At 39.7% G+C, this 22,468-nt stretch overlaps 1 protein-coding gene across 1 annotated transcript in view; it reads right to left on the bottom strand.

The window, feature by feature from the left end:
* Nucleotides 1–4,946: 4,946 nt before the first annotated feature.
* The window catches only part of ARMC2 (armadillo repeat containing 2), an 87,879-nt gene continuing 70,357 nt past the window's right edge, over nt 4,947–22,468 (bottom strand). Inside the window, 6 exon segments of the mRNA XM_006926056.3 lie at nt 4,947–5,104; nt 9,879–10,039; nt 10,365–10,497; nt 12,266–12,379; nt 12,739–12,861; nt 16,173–16,491. Of these exon segments, the coding sequence (XP_006926118.1) occupies nt 4,947–5,104; nt 9,879–10,039; nt 10,365–10,497; nt 12,266–12,379; nt 12,739–12,861; nt 16,173–16,491 (1,008 nt within the window).

Genomic DNA, 22,468 nt, shown 5'->3' with positions numbered 1-22,468 from the left:
TATTACTCAGCCATAAAAAAGAATGAAATTTTGCCATTTGTGACAACATGGATGGAATGAGAGGGTATTATGTTAAATGAAATAACTCAGAGAAAGACAAATACCATATAATTTCACTTGTATGTAGAATCTAAAAAACAAAATAAATGAACAAACAAAACAAACAAACTCATAGATACAGAGAACAAATTAATAGTCACCAGATGGGAGGGGAGTTAGGGGAATGGATAAAAAAGATAAAAGGGATTAAGAAGTAAAAATTGTCAGTTATAAAAATAGTCAAGCAGATATAAATTACAGCATAGGGAATACAGTCAAAAATATTGTAATAACTATGTATGGTGTCAGATGGATACTAGACTTATCAGGGTGATCACTTCGTAAGGTATTTAAATGTCTAATCACTATGTTGTACACCTTAAACTAATATAATATGGTATGTCAACACCAAAACTACCAATATTGAATCAGTATTCTAAAACTTCCCAACAAAGCCTAGGATCAGACAGTTTCACTGGAGAGTTTTACTAAACATTTAAAGAAGAATTAACACCAATACTTCTCAAACTCTTGCCTGAAAATTGAAGAGGAGGGAACACTTTCAAATTCATTCTATGAGGTCAGCATTACTTTGATACCAAAGCCGGACAAAGACAATACCAGAAATTAAAATTGCAGACCCATATCCTTGATGAATATTGAGGCAAAATCCATAACAAAATACTAGAGCAAGAAGTCAACAGGACATTAAAAAATTGTGGGATTTATTCCTGAAATGCAAAGATGTTTCAACATACAAAAATTGATCAATGTAATATACCACATTAACAGAATGAAGTGTGTGTTGGGGGGAACCATGATCATTTCAATTAGTAGAAAAAGCATTTGACAAAATTCAATACTCTTTCATGATAAAAAAAAAAACAACAACAAACTAGGAATAGAAGGGAACTACGTCAACATGAGAAGCCCACAGCTAACATCATACTCAACGCAAGACTGAAAGCTTTTCCTCTATGATTAGGAACAAGACAAGGTTGCCTATTGTCACTACTCCAATTCAACATAGTACTGGAAGTCCTTGCCAGAGCAATTAGGCAAGAAAAAGAAAAGGTATCAAATTGAAACGGAAAAGTATAATTATCTCTAATTACAGACGACATGATCTTATGTGTAGAAAACCCTAAAGATTCAACACACCCACAAAAGCTGTTAGAATAAATTCAACCAAGTATAAAGATTCAAAACCAACATGCAAAAATCAATTGTACTTCCATACACTAAAAATGAGTAATCTGAAAAAAAAAAAAGAAAGAAAGAAAGAAAACAATTCCATTTACGATAGAATAAAAAAGAATAAATACTTAAGAATAAACCAAGGAGACGAAAGAGTTATACCCTGAAAACTATAAAACGCTGCTGTAAGAAATTAAAGAAGACATAAATAATTGGAAAGATATCTTGTGTTCATGGATTGGAAGACTTCATATTATTAAGATGTCAATACTGCCTAAAGCAATCTACAGAGCCAATGCAATCTTTAAAAAAACACCATTTTTGTAGAAATAGAAAAATTGATCTTAAAATTCCTATGGAGTTTCAAAGGACCCTGAATAGTCGAAGCACTCTTAAAAAAGAATAAAGTTGGAGCTCTCACATGTCCTGATTTCAAAACAAATTACAAAGCTACAGTAATTGAAAAAATGTAGTACTGACATAAAGATAGGCTAATGGAATAGAAAGGAGAGCCCAGAAATAAACCTTCATTATATGATCAAATTATCTTTGACAAGGGTTCCAGGATCATTCCATGAGGAAAGGACAGTCTCTTCAACAAATGGTGCTGGGAAAACTGAATATCACATGCAAAAGAATAAAGTTAGACTTTTACTTTACACCATATACAAAAATTAACAAAACTGTATTAAAGACCTAAATGTAAGAACTAAAACTATAAAACTCCCAGAAGAAAATATGAATTATCTTTGACAAGGGTTCCAGGATCATTCCATGAGGAAAGGACAGTCTCTTCAACAAATGGTGCTGGGAAAACTGAATATCACATGCAAAAGAATAAAGTTAGACTTTTACTTTACACCATATACAAAAATTAACAAAACTGTATTAAAGACCTAAATATAAGAACTAAAACTATAAAACTCCCAGAAGAAAACATAGTGCAAAATCTTCAGGACACTGGATTTGACAACAATTTCTTACATGTAACTCCAAAAGTGAAGGCAAAATAAAAAACAGACAAACGGAACTACATCAAACTTACAACTTCTGTGCATCAAAGAGCACAATGAATAATGAAAAGGCAATGTACAAATGGGAGAAAATATTTTCAAATTATATATCTGATAAAGTGGTTAATATTCAGAATATATAAAGAACTCCAACTCAACAACAAAAAAGCCAAATAACCTGATTAAAAAATGGGCAAGGGATTTGAATAGACATTCCTTCAAAGATATACAATGGCCAACAAACATATGAAAAGATACTCAACATCACTAATTATTAATAAATGCAAATACAAATCATAACCACAATGAAAATTACTTCATACTCATTAGGATGGCTATCAAAACAAACAAACAAAAAAAAAACAACAAAAAATTAAACGAAATAAAAACAACAAGTGTTGGTGAAGCAGTGAAGAAACTGGAACTCTTGTTAGTGGTAAGGTGAAATTGTGCAGCCTCTATGGAAAACAGTAAAGCAATTCCTCAAAAAATTAAAATTAGAACTATTATATGATCCAAAATTCTACTTCTAGGTATATATGCAAAAGAATTGAAAGCAGGATCTCAAAGAGGTAATTATAAACTCATGTTCATAGCAGATTTATTCACAATAGCCATAAGGTAGAAGCAACCCAAATGTCCAGTGATGGATGAATAGAAAAAAATGTGGTGCATGTATGTATATGTATGTATCTATGTATATATGCAACTGTGTGTATACATATGTATACATATTTGTGTGTGTATGTGTATACATATGGAAATATTATTCAGCCTAAAAAAGGAAGGACATCCTGTCACATGCTACAACATGGATGAACTTTGAGGACATTATTGTAAGTGAAATAAGCCAGTCACAAAAAGACAAATAGTGTATGATTCCACTTACATGAAGTATCTAAACTAGTCAAATTCATAGAAATAGAAGGTAGACAGAAGCTAGGGGCTGAAGGTAGGAAGGAAATGTTTGGAAATTGTTTAATAGACATAGAGTTTCAGTTTTGCGTGATAAAAAAGTTCTAGAAATTTGTTGCGGAACAATGTGAATATACTTAACATTATTGAACTGTACATTTAAAAATAGTTAAGATGATAAATTTTATGTTGTGTTTTTTACCAAATTAAAAAAAAAATGCAGGTAGATAGTTGCAAGTAGTCCAGCTTGCACAGGAGTCTGAGAAGGAAGAATTCAGCATGTAGGAGGACAGGTATAAGGGTATTCCACCATGAGTTATTAGTTATAAATACTGAAGACCTGTTTTTTGGGGGGATATTTTGTTCTTTTTCACTGAAAGTAGAATATACAGACTGCTATGAATAAAATAAAGACTTAGATCCTTAAATGTTTTTGAGAGATTAGCTCCTCATACTTAAAATGATGTCATCTATTGGAGTGAGTCTACTAGCATATACTTACAAATGACGAACAATAATAAGGTGAATGTCCCTAGCAATTTTGCTGAGCCCTAATTAGGTATAAGCCCCAGTTTAGATGAGCCCTTAGAAAATCTATTTGTCCCTGGAAATGTAGGTTTTTCCTAAAAGGTTTTGAGAGTCCATCCAGCTTGGGATGCCTGCCCTCATCCCAGTAGTCTTAGTATTTTGTAGGGTGAAAGATGAACCATTAATAACAGCTTTTCTTCAAGCAGAATAGTAAACCTACTTTTATTTCCAAATCTTCATTTGGCTAGAATAGGAAAACAACAATAACCTCAACTTGTTCGGTTTTATCATTTACTCAAAAGCTAAACTTATCCTACAAAGAATGTCAAATAAACTACCATCATAGTGTATAGTTTATTGAGCACCTACTACACATTGGACACGGTACTGGGCAATTTGTCCATTTAATGTTTTTTTTCTAAACTATACTATAATAAAATAGGTATTATTCCCATTTTACAGTCGAAGCTAAAGTAATTAAGTTACTTGTCCAGGGCCCAAGCCAGGGAGGGCTAGGGTTCAAACTCAGATCTGACCCTTACCTAAGCCCACTCTTTCTAGTACATTGTATCACCTACTTAATCACAGAGAGTTACAGTTGGAAGGACTGTCTGGTCTAGTAATTTTATTTCAAATGAAAAGAGTTTTAAAATACTCCCCTTTTTATTTATTTTACTTAGTTAATAAAAGGTAGATGGCCCAAAGTGGTTTTCCCTGATTTTTTCTGCTTACTCCTTCTCTCGATATGGGAATCACAAAATACTGGTGGTGCCTAACTAGAAAAGTATTAGATGACATAAAAATTAGTGCAGATGCTTACTTAGTAATGTATTCCTAATAGCATTGACCACCATTCTTTCTATATACAAAATCTAATAGTCTTCATTGTACAGTTCATTTAACTACTGGACTGATAAGCACTTAAATTCCACAATTGTTAAATCAGGATATGAAGACTAGAACTAAATTATTGAATACAGAATAGAAGAAAAAGTCATTTACTTAGAAAAATCATGCATATATTTTTATCATACATTTCTCACAGTGGAAAGTACATGTATATTCATTTTTCCCATAACAACAAAAAGAAATGTTTATTTCTTTTGAAATACCTTGACTACTCACTAACAGCAGTATCTGAAAACTTTTACTATTTGTCAATACTGAAAAAAAAAAAAAAAGTTTGTTCTTGTTACCACTTCTTAAGAATGAAGGAAACCTGACTTCCTGTTCCTGGTGTGAATTTACATCATGTTAGAAAGAAGGAATGGGCAGGGGTTCCAGGAAGGTGTGATGACTCTGAATTCGGTTTAGAAGCTGCTGTGCCACAGGTTTAAATTCTGTTTCCCAGTGGAGTTTGTGATAGTTTTTTAGTTCTTGGTCAGAACTGCCATCCAGTGCTAGTTCTTCATCTGTATCAGAAAAATTAAAATCACAGCAATTATTTGGAAATATAATCCTATTGAATAAAGTTTAACTTTTGATGGCATGAGTTAAACTCATCCTGGGCCATCTCTAATTTCAACATGACATAGGATTTGGGGGTTAAAAGGCTAGTTTTTTGTTTTTAAAGACTTTTTTTAAGAGAAGTTCTTTATTCTTTTCTGTTCTTTACAAATATTTTTAAATAAGTATATTTTAGTCTCTTAGTAAAAAAACGACAATAATCTAAAAAAAAAATTTCTAAATTGCATTCAGCTTTTATTTCAACTGTTCTCTTACTGTTTATACATAAGTCCCCCTCCAAAAGTCATATCACAATTGCTCAGAATAAACAAAGTATTAATAGATTACTTCCTTATCTGCGCATTAGAAAAGTTAATTACTTCAGTGGTTGACAGATATAAAAGGAGTCAGGAAATCTTTTGGGAAAGTAGCACACTTTAAACTTTGCTGAAAATCAACTTTGCTGTCTTCAAAGCAGCCTGGACATACTTCTTTGCAAAGACACCCCCTACCACTACCCCTGTGCTCTCTGTCCGATAGCAGTAAAAAGTGGGAGACTGAGGACCCCAAGGAGTATTAGAATCCCAAGAGAGTCCATGGATAATGCAGAAAAGCATTTGTAAAAAAAAAAAAAAAAATTGCAAAATTACAATTTTAATTTGCTTCTTAATCCAAGGACACCCTGAATTCTGTGAACACTGTAAGCATATCCACCCAAGTAGGAAGATAAATGGCCGCGAAAATTGATGTGTGGTCCTGCCACTGCATTTTGTTTATATTGGGCCTCACACCTCAGTGTGAAAGACTTCAGGAAAATGCACTGGCCTGCCAGTCAGAAGATTGGCGTTGCCACTTCCTAGGTCTGCGGCTGAGGTGGACTTCTTAAGCGGTAACCACTAAATCCTAAAGTGACCAAAAATATTGCTACTTACATAACTGGGAAACTTTATTTGCAGAGCCCATTAAAATCTTATTATAAAATGCTTCGTTATTGTTTACATCAAATTTTCTACAGTGAATATCTGTACACTGTGTGTACTTTGGCACTACTGGTGTGTCACCACCCAGAATAAGATAAGGGAGTCTGGAATCCCAGTTTGTACCTTCCCCTCCTCTCCTCGCCACGGAGTAGGCAGCTATGCAGCTCTGAGATAAGTGCCGGGTAGACAAACACTTCAGCAAGGCTCCATGGAGACCCCTGTAAGCAAACCTGGATCTCCCCACCCACAAGATAACCAGGCCCTTGGGAGAAGAGTGCAGATGGTGTGTGATGCCTTCAGAGCCCTTCCCACCCTGCTGCTTCTGGACAGGAGGAATCTGTGAGACTCAGAGTGGTTCCAGATTTCCAGATCTTCTTCCTGTTCCATCTTTTGCAGATTTTCTGAGCACTAAACTTCCATTTAAAAATGAATTATTTTGTTTTATGTCCTTTTTATCTCAAGATGCTTAGGGCTGAGGGCCCTTGTACTTCGCAGTCCTTTCCTTTGCCCAGAGCTTTGGTTGGCTGGTGATTTTAGCAAGTTTGTTTTGGTGCCCTTTTTTTTTTTAATCTGATGTCAAAACTATGTTACTTTTCTTGAGGCTCAGCCTATAACTAGTTAATCTATACTCGGACCCTATTAATTCTAAATTGGGTTAGACAAGATAATAAAAGTGGCCAAATAGCTACAGGTAAGGGAAAAGTAGTCTGAAGTTTCAATGTAAATACAGCAAATACATTAAAAATGCCATATTATACTAGGTATTAAATTTTGGAAGTTGTATTGCAAAGAGAGGTGGAAGCTAATGGAAACAAAATTTAGATCTATGATTTTTAAACTTTTTGACTATGACCTAAGAAATACATATTACATTATAACTGTATACATATACTTACATATTTATATACAAATAAACAAATGTTTCATAATAGAACACTTACCCTTACCACATGTAACATATTCTGTTATTTTCTTTCTTTGCTACTTCATTTTTTAAAGATGCTGATCACAACATGAAAAGCACTGGTTTAGAAAACCAATCATTCTCAAGCTTTCTTTGTGAATAGAGAATTTTAGTCAAGGTATTAGGAAGGATCAAAGGACTCAAAACAATACATTTGTCAGTGAGCATTGCAACACAATCTCCATTATAGTTTAAGTTGTCCCACGGCATCAATAAAAGCTTCCCCTACTGTCTGCACTATTTCCTAGTTTGCTGTTCAGCACCAAGTAGCTATGTAAAGTATTGATTATTGCCCTATTTTCTTATAAGGCACAGTCCTCACATGTTGCAGAAGCATCTGCAGGCCCTTTGGCATAGGCTGGACGATGCAATCCTCTAACTTGAACGCTGGGTCCCACTCTACCCCTTGTCACACAACCTAGATGCTAAGTTCCATGTACCTTATGATGAACACACACAAAAAAACTAGTGCATTTTATATTTGCAATAATAAACTGCATACACTGATCACCAGTGGCCAGCCTTCTCAAGAGAAGCTCATAGTAGACCTCTGTGCAAAGGCACACCACTTAAAAACTTCAAGATAAACACACTGCTAATGAGTTTATAAGAAGTGATTGTAGTACATCAGGAAGTCTTGGAAAACATTTCTTTTAAGCCACTTTCTAAAAAGGCTGTCAACAATTTGGCATCCCAATCATATTGAAGACCATTACTTTCTCCATTTTTTTCCCCAGTCATCCAACAAGAAAAAGTAACATTACTTTATCAATTGTCTTGCTAAGATTTCTAAAAACAGTGCTCACACTTCGGCGTGGGACTTTGTTATTTAACAGCTCATCCTATTATCAAAATGGTCTGTTTTTTAGCTATCTTTGTTAAAACATTGAAATTCAAGTACATTCTCAACCACATATCCATTTCACTTCCTGCCTTCCAGCAGCCCAGGAGAGTGACTCTTGGAACCCGTCACATCTTCTCCCCAAATGGGAGATAAAAAGGCGTGCCAACAGCAGAGGAGACACAGAATCATACACACTGACTGCAGCAAGAAGCCACAAGGTAGTTAAAGCCATGACAAAGCAGGAGCCTGGAGGGAACAAGGGAAAGGGAACACCAGAGACAGAGCAGAGCTGTGTCTCTAGCAGGTGGACTTGATAATGCCTGCTACTGAGGGAGTCACTCAGGAACTGTGGTTCCCTTTGTAACAACCTTCCAGGCCCTCTCTAGCAGGCTTTGGGCAATATGCTTGTTTCCTGGCTTCCTTCTTCTCTGTGCACCCTTCCTTTAAACTCCTTCATTAAGCAGGGCACGGGTTCTTAATCCCGGCTGCATTAGCAGACTCACCTGTAGAAGTTTTTAAAAACATAGATTATCGGCCTCACCCCAGAGCTCCTGAATCAGAATTCGTGGGGATGGGACCAGAGTGAGTGAGTGAGTGAGAGAGAGATTTTTTTTTTCCAATTCCACAGCTGATTCCAATGTTCTGCCACAGTTAAGAACTGAATTAAGGAAAGTTAGATGTGCACTTCTGCTCCTGGCAACCTGGCAAAAGCTTAATATTCACAGAGCAGAATGTGAACCTCAATGATTGAAAATCACGCCAATTTTTCCTACTCTTACGCACACAAAATTATATTTACCTGGAAAAAGCAAAGTTCAACCTAGCAAACCTGATTCTTTCAAATAAGTTCTGATTCTGCATTCTCATTTAATAACGTATCTTTACAACACTTCGGATTTCCAAGGCACTTTCATGGCCATGTTTTGAGGACTTGCTATATGTCAGGCACTGTATCAGGCTCTTTGTACACATTGCTTATTTACTATCCTAACAACTCTGCAAAGTGGACATCAAAGGTGTTCATCTTAGAGACAAGAAATACAAATTAAGAGAGGTTAAAACTTGCAAACGTGCTAACGCAAAGACTTAAACTCAGAATAGCCACCTGGTCCTCCCAATGTGCTCTCAGGATATTTGTTTGATCCTGACTCCGTACAGCAGGGGAGGGGGATTATCAAGTCCCCGTTTTAGAGATGAAAAGCAGGTTCTGAGAGATTCTCTTGTCGGACCGCAGCACCTTGGACCCCAACCTACCGAGTCACACAGCGCCTTTCCACATGACCTTGCGGACTCAACCCAGTGGCTGGGCAGCAGCAGCTACTTCTTCATTTTGGGAAAAGGACTACTGAAAACACTCATTTACTGACCCCAATCACTGTTGCTGGACCTAACCCAGGATGAAAAAAAATTATCCTAAAAATAGAAACTTTTACAGTGGAAGACGCTATCCTCGCTCCTTTGGTTTGTATCAGTGATTTCCTACCTTTCGAGAATATGAATCCTACTGAAAAGTCAAATAGTTTTACAGACCCGCCCCTCATGGCAATCAACACAGCTGTTAATCAAAATGGATACAAGTATGACTTAATTCAGAGTAGCTTTTAGTCATTTCTCAATTACAACAAAGTCTATATACTTTCAAACAACAGCAATAACTTATGCTGACATCTTATATTTATGCAATCTATAAAAAATGCAAAAAAAAGAAAAAATGTCCAAAGAAATCATGAGTGTCCGACAAGTTAAAAGTCCTTGTGTCCCCATTGTAAATAACATTCAGCCTTTTCCAGATATTTCTAAATCATAATAATGTTTAACATGCTGCTGTTGTTTACAGAAATATAGCCATTCAAACGCATACCAATCTTTGTCCAAATAGGTCACAGAAGAAAAAAAAATGTTTTTTTTAATCTCAATCTGATATAACTCGGATTCATAGTGAGGAGTCTTACCTAAAAATGATGACAGCAGGACTAAGAGCGTGTTGGTGTCTTCATCTCCAAAACATGATGAAGCATTAGTGATATTTTCACTGAAGTTCCATAAAGTTTTGCAAACCAAGCAGGCCAGCTGCCAGTCAGTAGGACCAAAATCTCTTAAACAACCCACCAACCTGAGTTAATAAAAGTCAAATTGAGAAGTTATTAGGTCAGAATCTCTTTAATCTGTATATTTTCAGTACAATGATGATTATCCTTCTGGAATATTTAATACGTATTACATATAATTCGGTGATTTCAAATCTACAAACTTAAATAGCTACAAAGTAGCAATAATCTACTTTTGAATTATTTTAAGTGTTATTTTAATTATTGTGTTATTTAATTATTGAATTATTTTAATTATTCTGCCCTGGAAGAATGATAAGAGGGGCCTAAACTCCCTACAAAACTGTGTCCTCTGAATCCTGAGTTGGAATTCCATGCCTTAAAACTTACTTCTTAATGCCACCTCCTTCTTTTAGGATGACACGCTTGTCTTTATCCACAGTGAGATTTAGGAGGACACCACAGGCAGAAAAGCAAATATCCTGATGCTTAGCATCCAGCAGTGCAATCAGAAACTTGTGTACTGGGAGAGTAGAGAACAAATGCAGACCAGTAAAGCTCAGGGTTCTCAGCTGTATCTTATTTTACAATAAAGGGAAAGGGCAAAGGTGAAATAGGGCGTGGCTTGCAAAACCAGAAACCCGACTAAGGGATTTAACCCATTCTTCCTAAGGCATTACTCATGGCCCAGCAGTAGGTCTGCCAACACTCACCACATCCAGAGCCTGCTCCCCACCCCCCAGGTCTTTTGTCCCTAGATATCGCTGTATCTGACCCAGGTAGCAGCTCCCTCTCCAAGCAGTGATAGGGTCCTTGCTGGTGGAAAAGAGGGAAGGAACCACAGATTCCAGCCACACCGCTGACAGTCATCTTTAACATCTTAACATCTTAAGGGCCTCTTTGAACCTCCAGGAGCAATATTCTTTAATACACAGCCCTGGGAGAGGGAGGCTCCTGTTGAGATCTTCCTTCCCTGAAGCCTTCCAGGGCCACAGAATTGCTCAGACTGGTGGAAACCAGCCTGTAGCAAAGCAGGACTTGCAGGGTAGGGGATGTCTCAGGTGGGGACAGGTACGAAAAAGGGGTGTTGTAATAAATCATAAATTTCTAACTGGGCAGGTCATGGCGGGCAGTCATGGCCTAGGTCTATAAGTTTTAAGCCAGCCCTGTCCATCGTTCTCGTGCATCTAGGTTAACAAACCTTTGAGATGCCAGAATATCCGTCAAAGATCTAACACTCTAAAGAAAGCACAGAGTCTTGTAATCCAATCTCTCTCCGCCTTGCTTTCTCTCACCTCCATGTAATCTTCCTCATTTTCCTCCTTAATCTCAAATGCATAAAACTGTTATTCTCAGGAGCATTTGGGATCTTGCTCCCTGGCGTATGTCATCAGGTTGGCTCAAATGAACACTTATAAAAATTCTCTACAGGTTTGGACATTTCTTATACTGACATTTTTAGTTATTATTCTTACATAAAATATTTGAGACAGAGGAAGGTTAGTATAAACTCTTGTGTACCTGCCACCCAGTTTAAGAAAGAAAACATTATAGATCCAATTTTATATCTTTGGGTGTCCCTTTCCCTCCAAAGATAACTTCTGTCCTAAATGTGGAGTTTATCATTTCCAAATACCATTTATACCTTATACCATTACTACGTGAATGCATTACATAAACAATATCCAAGATTGTTTGCATGTTTTAAAACTTACTTTTAATGGCATTGTTTTGTATATATCCTATCACTAGAATTTTTGCTCCTTTATTTATGTGTTTGAGGCTGATCCATGTTGATCCATGAATCTTTAGTTCATTTATTTTTATTGCTGGAGAACATTTTGTTGCATTGATATTACCATAATGTATTTATCCCCTTGCCTGTTGGTGGACATTTAGGTTGTTTCCATTTTTGCTGTTACAAGCAGTACTGTAATGGACATTCTAGCACATGAAGGAGAGGGTCTCTTGAGTCCACTCCCAAGGACAAAAATGAGAGTATAGATAACTCATTTCCCTTACACACACACACACACACACGCACACACACACACACCCCATCTTGGAACTCAGAAGACCACTCACGAGGGAGAGGGAACACTGAGAACACTGCCTAGATCCATCTTGGCATCCTCAGCTGACAGCCTTATGTACGGACGGAACAGAATGTAAAACACTACTTGTCCCAAAGCAGAAACAAGTATCACATTGTCATGACCCCAGCTCCGAAACTGCTTCTCTGTTTATTGGCAAGAAGTGCATGTTTATGAATGTAAGTGTCAGTAACTCACCATTCTTCTGCACAATGAAATTGCAGATGTCATGGTCCTGGGAGAGATTTCCCAAAACACGCACAGCCTCTAGGATTCCATCCATGTTATTGCTCATGAGAAGCTTTAAGAGCACTGGGTTTGGTGGACAGAGGAATGAAATCAAGGAAATCAGTTTTGATTTAAAGGCTATTAGAAACCAATATCACAACTCAATATTCATGATAAATACTGATACTAAGAACTGATACTAATAACTCAAAATTTAAAAGTAATAATACAATACAAACTGTGGGGGACTTTAGCAAGAACCAAGAAACTAACTTTTCCCTATATCTAATTTCCCCATATATCTCATTTCTAAGAATCAAACAGGCTCTTAGATATTGTACTGGGAAATCAGAAAATATGCAGGCCTCCAGTCTTGTGTGTAGTTAATAAAATCAGAACCTTAAATGAACATGCATCCTGCCAAACCCAACTCTAAACTTTACATTCAGCAATATGTAGCTTTTTGTCTTGGATTATGGAATTCTTCACTTGGTAGTAAGATAAGTTGTTGATTGTTGCTGTAGTATTGATCACCAGCTCCTCACAATCATCAATTGACTTGTATTCTGAAACAAAGTAAGGATAAGGGTGTCACAGACTCGTATTAGGGCCAGAAAGAATGCCATCCTAACTGCGACAGCAGTGACAGGCATCAGCCATTATCCCGGGCAAGGTCTGGGCAGGTGCACTGCCTGCCCTTGCTGTTCACAGCTTTATTTCTATGACTTTTCCTGCAGGGAAACGTACCAAGAGCAAGGGCCACTCCTCTCAGGGTTAGAACAACTCTAAGCTCCCTCCATCCCTCCAGCCAGAGGCCTAGAAAAGTCAGGCTGATCTAGGCCCTGTGTCTGTAGCAAAGCAAAAAAATGCCAACACACCAGGGAGCCCAGAGTCTCTAATCCCCTCTGGTGTGCCCTGACCCTGACCTATGAGAGACAGAGGCTCCACCCTGGGAGTCTGTTCCCACCTCCTGACAGAGTCCATCCATAACTCTTATCAATGATGCCCTCCAAACACACAGAAACCTGGTCACTCCTCACTTTCTCTGCTACCACCTGGTCTATCTCTCACCCCCTAATTGGCTTCTCTTGCTCCATTTTTACCTCCTTGAGTCTATCCTCAGAAAGGTGATCCTTTAAGAGGTAGTCAGATAATGTCATTAGTCTCACTTAGCTCTTAGGCCCCACCCGGACTGCCCCAGTCCTGGCCTCTACGGCCTCGTTCTCTGCTCTAGCCCCCAGACTCCTAATATCAACTGCATATTATTGTGTCAACATGGTCCTGTCTGAGATTGTTTGCACTGGTATTCCCTCTGTCTGGAATATACTCTTTTTCCAGTTATCCACTTGGCTCACTCCTCATGTGCTTTAGGTTGTTGCTCAGATGTCACCTTATTGGACATACTTTCCTTAACTACCATGTATAAAATGGCACCCATTAGTCTCTCTTTCCTTTACCCCACTTTAATTTTCTCCATAGCACATGTGACCACTTGACTTGTTATGTTTAATGTATGTTTTCTATCCCTAGAACATAAGCTCCACGAGGTTTAGTGATTTGTCTATTTTATTTATAGCTACAGTCTCAGCACCTTGAACAGTGTTTGGCACGTAGCGGGTGCTCAATGAATCGTTGCTGAATGCAATACTATGTGAGTGAGTGAATGAAGAATAAATGAATGAATGAATGCGTTAGCTTAGCACACAAGACCCTCAGCAATTCTGTCCCTGACCCCTTCTCAGCCTCCTGACTCATCTCTCCTGACTGCTCTGGCCACAGTGTAGAGAAGGGCAGATGCAAGGATGTCAGAGAGGAGCCTCCTGTGTCACTTAGACTTGGGTGGGGATGGAGCAGAGTAGACAGACTGGAAAACTATTTAGGGAGGAAAGTGGATAGTACGCGGTGAAAACCAGATCAGGAGCGAGGAGAAGAATCACCCAGCACGATTCCTAGGTTTCCGGATTACATGACTGGATGAATGGGGATCGCATTCTGTGAACTGGGGACATGGGAAGAGGGCTCAGTTTGAAGAAAGGTCATGAGTTCGACTTTAGATGCTTTGAGGTGCTTTTGAAGTATATTTGGTGAGGGGTAAGGCAGTTGGATACATGGGTCTGACAGTCAGAGGAAAAGTCACGAGTCTGGTTACACTAAACTAATTACAGCAACTTGAAAGGTCCTCTGCCTCTCACCTCTGACCCTGCATGCCCCTTGGTGCCTAGAGTGCCCTCACTCCCCTCTCTACCTGGTCCCGGCCTGCTCTGGAAGCCCTGCCCCAGCCTGGGAGGGAGCCACCTCAGCACCTGCGTATACCGTGGCCTCAGACTTGCTTGGTTAAGAAGTCCCTTTCACCTCTTGTATGGAATCAAGGTTCTTCCAGGAATAAGAAAGGGGCTATGAGCTGAACAGGAGGACTGGGCTCGCTCTTACATCTCGGGTTTAATTTTCTCTCTTTTTGACCTTCTTTTCATTAAAGAGAGAGGGCCTTTACAGAGAATGGCGTTTTCATAGCTTACACTATTCAAAGGAAGATTCAGTCACTTTTTATGCTACAGAAAACATATACTCATTTATTCTTTCTTTCTCCAAGGATTCATTGAGCGTCTCTCATATGCTGGCCCCCATGCTGGCCTCTGTGGGTGGAGGGCCCCCTGGCTGAAGGACCAGCGTATGTTTTAAGATCTGATGGAATTCCCTGCTGGGTTTTAGACTTACTTGGGACCTGACCCCTTTCCTTTTTTCCCATTTCTCCCTTCTGCGATTGGAATGCCTACCCTATGCCTGTCCCGTCATTGTGTTTAGAAGCACGTAACTTGTTTGGTTTTATAAGTTGACAGCAGGAGAGGAATTTTTTCCTCGGGATAAATCATACTTCAAGTCTCACAATATCTGATTTAGATGTTATTTAAATGACATTTGGGACCTTAGATTTTGGAACTGATGAGATGGAATGAATGCATTTTGCATGTGAGAAAGATACGAATTTTTGGAGGCTAGAGGCAGAATACTACTGACTGAATTGTGTCCACTCTCCCAAATTCATATATTAAAGCTCTAACCTACAATCTGGTTGTATTTGGAGATGGGGGGTTTAGGAGGTAACTAGAGTTAAATGAAGTCATAAGGGTAGAGTCCTTATCAGATAGGACTGGCAGAGTTATAAGAAGGGGAAGAGAGGAGTCATTCTCTCTCTTCCCACGTGCACACATCGACGAAAGGCCATGTGAACACATAGTGAGACTACAGCATCTGCAAGTCAGGAAGAGCGCTCTCACCAGGAACCGAATAGGCCAGCACTCTGACCTTGAGACTGCAGCCTCTAAACTGTGAGAAATAAACTTCTGTTGTGTAAGCCGCCCAGTCGATGGTATTCTGTTATGGCAGCCCTAGCTGACTAACGCAGGAGAAAGAGGGGACCTGAATGACCGGGGGCCATAACTACAGATAATGGAACAACCTGAAAAAAATAAAAAGATAAATCAACTTTAATAGTATGGACTAACCATGGAAAAATGGGGGTTTTAAACTCTTTGTGGTTAGTTTGGCCAATTTTTGGTAATTTGATTGGTATGCTTTTTAAAAATTGTGATATAATTCACATACCATAAAATTCACCCTCTTAAAGTGTACAGTTCAGTGAGGGTTAGTAATAATCTGTAGTACTACTTCTTCTTTTCATTTTTTTCTAAATTATGGATCACTTTTGAGGCAGTTCTGAACAGAAGAGGAATTTTCTTTCATATGACTGAGAAGTCTCATTAAGGTGAGCTGACCGTACCAATAAAACTCTCGCCACATCTAACCCACAGAACTGTCTCTGGCTGTAGGGGGCAGCTTCCCTTGTGTGCACTGTAGCCGGGAGGGCTGAGGGTCTTACCCAGCGTGGAGAGGAGCAGGCCCACTACGTGTGGGTTGGCGGCCAGGGCCTGCCCGATGCCCGGGTGGATGGCCAAGTTGGCGAGCACGCGGGTCAGCTTGATGAGCACATCCTCCACCTGGGCCTGTGGCGTCTGGGCCTTGGGCTGCTCCTCTCCTTCAGCCACCTGCTTCCTGGAATGCAGATCCAGTTCGGAGAATGTGTGGAATAACGACAACAGAGTTGGGATGCTCCCTTTCTCTTTGGAAAACTGTTCACGTGCCTGGTTATTTTTTGCTGTTAGGTTGCCAAGAATAAAAACAATACGAACGACTAAGTCCTGCAATAAATTAAAGACGAAGAGTTACTGGGACAAGTTGTTGGAAAGAGTACAGTATTTAATTTATTCATGACTTAATTAATAGTAAAATGGAACATGTCTGGCTTTGACTAACTTGTACAGGATTTGATTCCCAAGATTGGTACAAACTGACAGACGATTAAAAAGCATTTGGCAGCAGTGAAAGAATACAAACTGATTGATGCTATTAGCAAAGTCTATTAACTTCCGTTCCTCCATCTGAAATTCTGGTTGGCCTTTTTTTTTTTTCTCCCTATCCCAGAAAACAGAGATATCGTTTTAATAATACTATATTATATAAATCTAAGTTTTGACATTAACAGGTTTCTGGAGCATCCAAATCTTTTCCTGAAAGATCATCCTGTGTTAAAGCATTGCGTTTCTAAAAATCAGGCAATAAAGGCAAGTCGGATCGTGTTATAGCAGGGTTTCTCAGCCTGGACACGACTGACATTGGGGGCTGGATAATTCTTTGCTGTGGGTCATGGCCCTGCGTTTAGCAGCATTCCTGGCCTCTGCTGCTAGATGCCAGTAGCATTTCCCCAGATGCCACAACCAACAATGTTCCCAGGGAGCAGAACTGCCCCCAGTTGAAATCTACCATGTTATATCTGTATACCACTATAAAGCAGTACTGTACTTGTCTTTTCTTGACCAGAGTAGTGATTATATGGGTGACACCTTTATAACTATTTGCTAAATGGTACATACGTGTAGCATGCACTTTCCTGTATATAAGATATATTTCACAATAAAGAAATGTTTCTAACAACCCCAAGCTGAGAACATTTTACAACTAAACCAGAAACAAAAGCAATGATTAATTTGACAACAACAGACGTATGAGTACGGTCAGTCATATACACGGTGGTGAGGGAGGTCCTGGGAGGAGGAGACTTTAAAGGAAAGCTTACTGAGGGGCTGCAACTGGCCTGGGTGCTAACACTTACTGTGCCAGGTGCTGTGCTATTTTACAGAGAAGGAACAAGCTTGGAGAAGTGCTGGGTCACACAGCTAGTGAAGATGGAGTCAGGATTCGAATCCAGGATAATCTAGACCTGGAGTCCTTTCTACATCCTTGCCCTGCTTCCCACATGGCTGTCAGTTAATAATGTCCTTTGCCTTACCTACTTTCAGAACAGTTACGGAATTATCTCCTTTAAACATGCAAATGTGTCACTGGGAGATTCCGATAAACCTTTTTTTTTAATTTTTTTTTTATCAGATTAGTAGTTATTAGCAGCCTTAAGGAATGAGGACAGAAGGCAGAGACCTGGGCTTGTTTTTATGGGGAGCCAGGTCCAAGTGGGACCTGGGAGGTTGGGGGCAGCACAGAGACTGTGTGTGGCAGAGACAGAGGAAGATTTAGGACAAAGGACAAGACTTTTGGATTTGTCCAGGGTCACTCTGCCAATACCAACTTGTTTCTGCTTGTTCTTGAAAAAGAAGTTTGCCTGGGCCCTGGTCGGGAAGAAGTGAGGAGGCTGCTTGTGCAGCTGGGATCCATTGCCCAACGTTAGGAAAGGACGAAGTCTAACACTATGGCAAGAAACTGGAGCTGGACCAGGAGAGAGGTCACCGGGGAAAACCTCAGCTCAGCGTGCCACCAATACAACAGTTATCCGGTCAGGAGAACCCACCCTGGAGGCTTTGAAATGGAATGAGGTAAAAATAAGGAACATATAAAATGGAGTCATTTTAACCAAGCTGCTAAAATTATTAACATTACGAAGGGTGAGACGTGAGGAAAGACTCTGTTCTTATTTTAACCAGCCTGGGAACACAAACGTTTTTGAATTTCCAGTCCTGTGTCGATGCCTGGATATATATCTAGACCTCCAGATAACCCTCTGATTGTCCCCTGAAGGATTCACGTACCTAGGCCACATCTACCTGACATCCATCATCTAGACTGATAGCCCTCTGACCGACAACCATCCCGGACAAATCCTAGAGCGAAGAATGCATTTTTTTACTATAAAATTCTTCTTTATTTTTTGGAACACTTCTGGGTTTTTGCCTAGCTGTTTTCCCCATTTGCAAAATCCAAGACCCTTGAATAAATCTTCATCATTTATTTCTAGCCCAAACCTCCGGGCTCTTTTTTGAGTTTGTTCAACAACATACATAGCAAGTTTGCGACAAGGTTCTCTGAAGGGCTTCTATCGAATCTATTTGAGAAGACAAGACTATGGAAACGAGAAGCTGGACACCAAAGGGGATTATGACTCCCAGCTTAAGAGTCAGGCGGTCCGGGTTCTTGTATGTCTTTTTACTTAGCCTCTCTGTACCTCCATTAACTCACTGGGAAAATAATGTATTTTGAGATTAACTGAGACAAAACATATAAAACACAAATTGTAGCGAGTAATGACTCAGGTATTGTTCTGAACCCTTTTCGTGTACCATCAATATACTGTTAGTAGCATAAAACAATGTGGGACAGACCCAATGGTCTTAGAAGAATTTAGATAAGAGGATGCTCAGTTGGGGGTTAGCAAAGTTTACAGGTGAATTTGAATTCAACTTTGAAAAATGCAGATATGTGGCGGGGATGGCAGAAGGGTTGGCAAGGGGAAAGGATTGGGCCTTGAGAAAGAGTACCCAGGACAGTCCCCTTCCTGGTGCCTGGAGTCACCTTGTCTGTTCACCAGACAGTTCCTTACAGAAGCTAAAGCCTGTGGGTCTTAAATCTAAGACAAGTACACACCATTTCATTATAATACTCGCATTTCACTTCAGGTAAAACCAAATGGTTACTTCAGGTAACTCGAGACAGCTCAGACTCCTCCCTGGACTCTGGAAGGAAAGCCTCTGTCCTGACCACACCCAACAGAGGAGCAGCTGGTTTTCCAGCCAGCATAGGGGTGATTTCTAAGAATTAGGTTCCTTGAAGGAAAATTCTATTTTATATTTGCTGAGCCAAGCAATAGGAGCTTTTTGCATAAATTTTGATATGTGATTTCTGTTTAAAGACACTAAGTTCTACCTCTGAAAAATTATAATAATAACAGTAGTAGTAGTAGTAGCAGCAGTAACTAACACATGGTACTTAACACATAGTACCAGGCACTATTCCAAGCACTGAGATATACAAATTAACTAATTCGCTAAAAGTGATAACTTCCAGTTCCTTCATCTGAACAAAGCTGTTCCCAGTCTCTACAATCTGCAGAGCAACTTCCCTCATGCATTTGACAGCAGTTATGTCAGACATCTCTGGACCTCACACTGTTTCCTGGAACTGTTCTCTTCTCCCATTTCCAAAAGCGTACTAAGTGAGATGGGAAAGACATACGTGATTTTAAATGGCTCTTTAAAGAATTTAATAAATAGTTGTATTCTGCTCACTAAATCATTACTAGCACTAATCAGTTTACCTCCTAAAATGTCACTGCCGTCTTCTGAAGGATGCTGGACTATTTTTAATCTCCACTCTCTCTCTTCCTAGGCCCTGCTGCTTCACCTCCACCTCCCTGTTTGTTTTTTCTGGTAGTCTAATCCAGTGGGCATCTCTGGCCCTGAACCACCTCCACCTCTCATTGTTGTTTGTCAAGAGTATTTAGATCGTGGCTGTCTGTATAAAAGCAGGTTTCCTTAGAGATCGACATTCTTCAAAATTCAAGTGACCTTTACCCACTGTTACATGTGGTCTAATCCGAGAAGACCAAGTGTTACTTTCCCTTCTTTGAAAAGTTCCCTCAGGCCCCTTCCACTTCTAAAATTGTTTGAATCCAACATGTCTGTGGGTCCTAACATGGCATAGATGAATAATACGTTTGAGGTGGAAAGAAGAAACTCTAGGCTTCAGGCGGGAACAGTTAATACTGCTATTATACCATTTTCCTTGCTTTCAGAGAGAAAAAGGAGGGGGTGGTTCCTGGCAGCAACGGTGCCAACTGAAGGATGGCATGTGAGAGCCACAAATGGGGACAGCAGATTGCGTCGTTGAAGCAATAAACTTCCAGCAACTGCTATGCTCACTGTTTCTATCTTCTTTCTCAGAGTTGGCTAAGGCATTTTTTTTTCTCTTTTTCTCCCCCGCCCCCCACCACCCCACCCCACCATTCTCAAATATATTCTCCACGAATCCAGGGAGCATGGAAAAAAGGCCAAAATAGAAGCAGTCTCACAGGAGGTTGGCAGAAGTGGTGTTTCCTTATTCCCAAGCCAGCACTTGTCTTGACTCATCTGGAATTCTGAAAGAGGAGGCTGAACAAGAGGGCTTTGCATGGTCCTTTAGCTCACCACGGGCGGCCTCTGTACTGTGCAGAGGACTGCATGCACTGGGACAGTATTATGGAGAGGTTATTTATTGTTTCACAGCCACAGTTCATCTCGAGTCTACAAAATATCACTTAATAAAAATCCTATAAAGATTTGAAAAATTGGAGAAAGGCCAAAATCATTAATTTGTAGGGATCACCAATTCCACAGCAGAAAACTCATCAATATACCATTCACCTTGGAGGTACAGATTCTCTCCTTAGACAATATCTGAGAACTACCTATGTATTAACACTCCACTTTTATAGCATTTTTATTAAATTTAACACAGAGTTGCATATTCCTACCATAGCTATGTAGTTTTGAAATAGCAGAAGATGAATCAAGAGAGATAATATATATTTTTTTAAAAAGGAGGGAGTCTAGTATAACCAGTTCATATTGACTTTCTAATTTTGCTTAAAATGGAATCAGCCTAGCAACAGCCACGGCCAACCAGAGCTCAGGCAGGTACACCCACTGTAAGAAGCCTGACCTCAGCCATGTGTTCCAGTCAGAGCCTGTGGGATATTCTCTTTAGTTCCACATATGTTGCATCCTAACGAGTAACTACTTTACTCAGTCTGAATGGGCTGCACATGATTGTAAATAAAATTAACTGGAGCAAAACAGGGAGCAGGACACTATGAGCAGAATGGTCTGCGTGAAGTTGCAGCGGTGGTGGCAGTGGCTGTCGAATGCCCCTCCCCACGTGAGGGAGACTGGCCTCGAGTCAAGGAAGGAAATTGCCCCCTACGCAAAGATGGGGAACCCGAGGATTTAAGAGGCTCACTGACCCCAAAGGCCAACACTGGTAAAGAAAAGAGGCAGGGCTTGGGTGGATTCCAAAGCCACCATCCACCCATCTTTTCAAATTCCCAATGACCCTCGCCTTCTTAATCTGCCAGACTCAGCCTTAGAGGCAACTTTGATTCCTCCTTATCTCACCCCTATCACCATCCAGTCAACAGGTTTCCTCCACTGTCATCTCGAAATCTCCTCCAACTGCCCCCCTTCACATGCCCACTCTGGTTAACTTGTTGGGAGACTCTTGTTAGAGATCCTTGACGGGTTCCTCCCTGCATGTTCAAGGTTAACACCACTTCTTGAAGCACAGTTCTGGCATCATTTCCTTGCTGAAAAACATTCACTGCCTATTAAATATCAAAGCCAGCATCGAGTGCACCATCTGGCCCCATGTGACCCCTTCTGTATCACTTCACGCAACTCCCTGCCCACAGCCAGCCACAGTGAACACATTCCTTCCCGACTTCCACACCCTTCCTACTGCACCTTAAAATGATTGATGTTGACCATGGAGAAGGATCCACCTCAAGCTGTCACAGAATAAACCATGTTCCGCAGACTTCACTTAGCAGCGGGCTACTTTTAAGTAAAGGAAAACGTTTTAGAAAAATTTTCAAGAATCGGTTGAAATTGAAGGGGTTGTAAATTTGCTTAAAATTGGAACCTCTTTACCAGAGAATTAATCCGCATGCCCTTTTTAAAACTTGGTTAGAAACTACTCGTGCAATCTGGATCTGAGAGCTGAGTCAGGATTTGAAATTTGCAACGTTTAGCCGACTTCCCACCCTCAATCAAAACCCCAATATGAATTGAGTTTACAGGTGGCTAGAAGACCAGACAAATTTTACCATTCTGGAAGACAGACTGCATTACTGCAAAAATG

This window comes from Pteropus alecto, unplaced genomic scaffold (assembly GCF_000325575.1).
Source record: "Pteropus alecto unplaced genomic scaffold, ASM32557v1 scaffold79, whole genome shotgun sequence".
Taxonomy (NCBI): Eukaryota; Metazoa; Chordata; class Mammalia; order Chiroptera; family Pteropodidae; genus Pteropus; species Pteropus alecto.
Note: the sequence above shows the minus strand (reverse complement) of the source record. Positions and strands in the feature narration are given on the sequence as shown.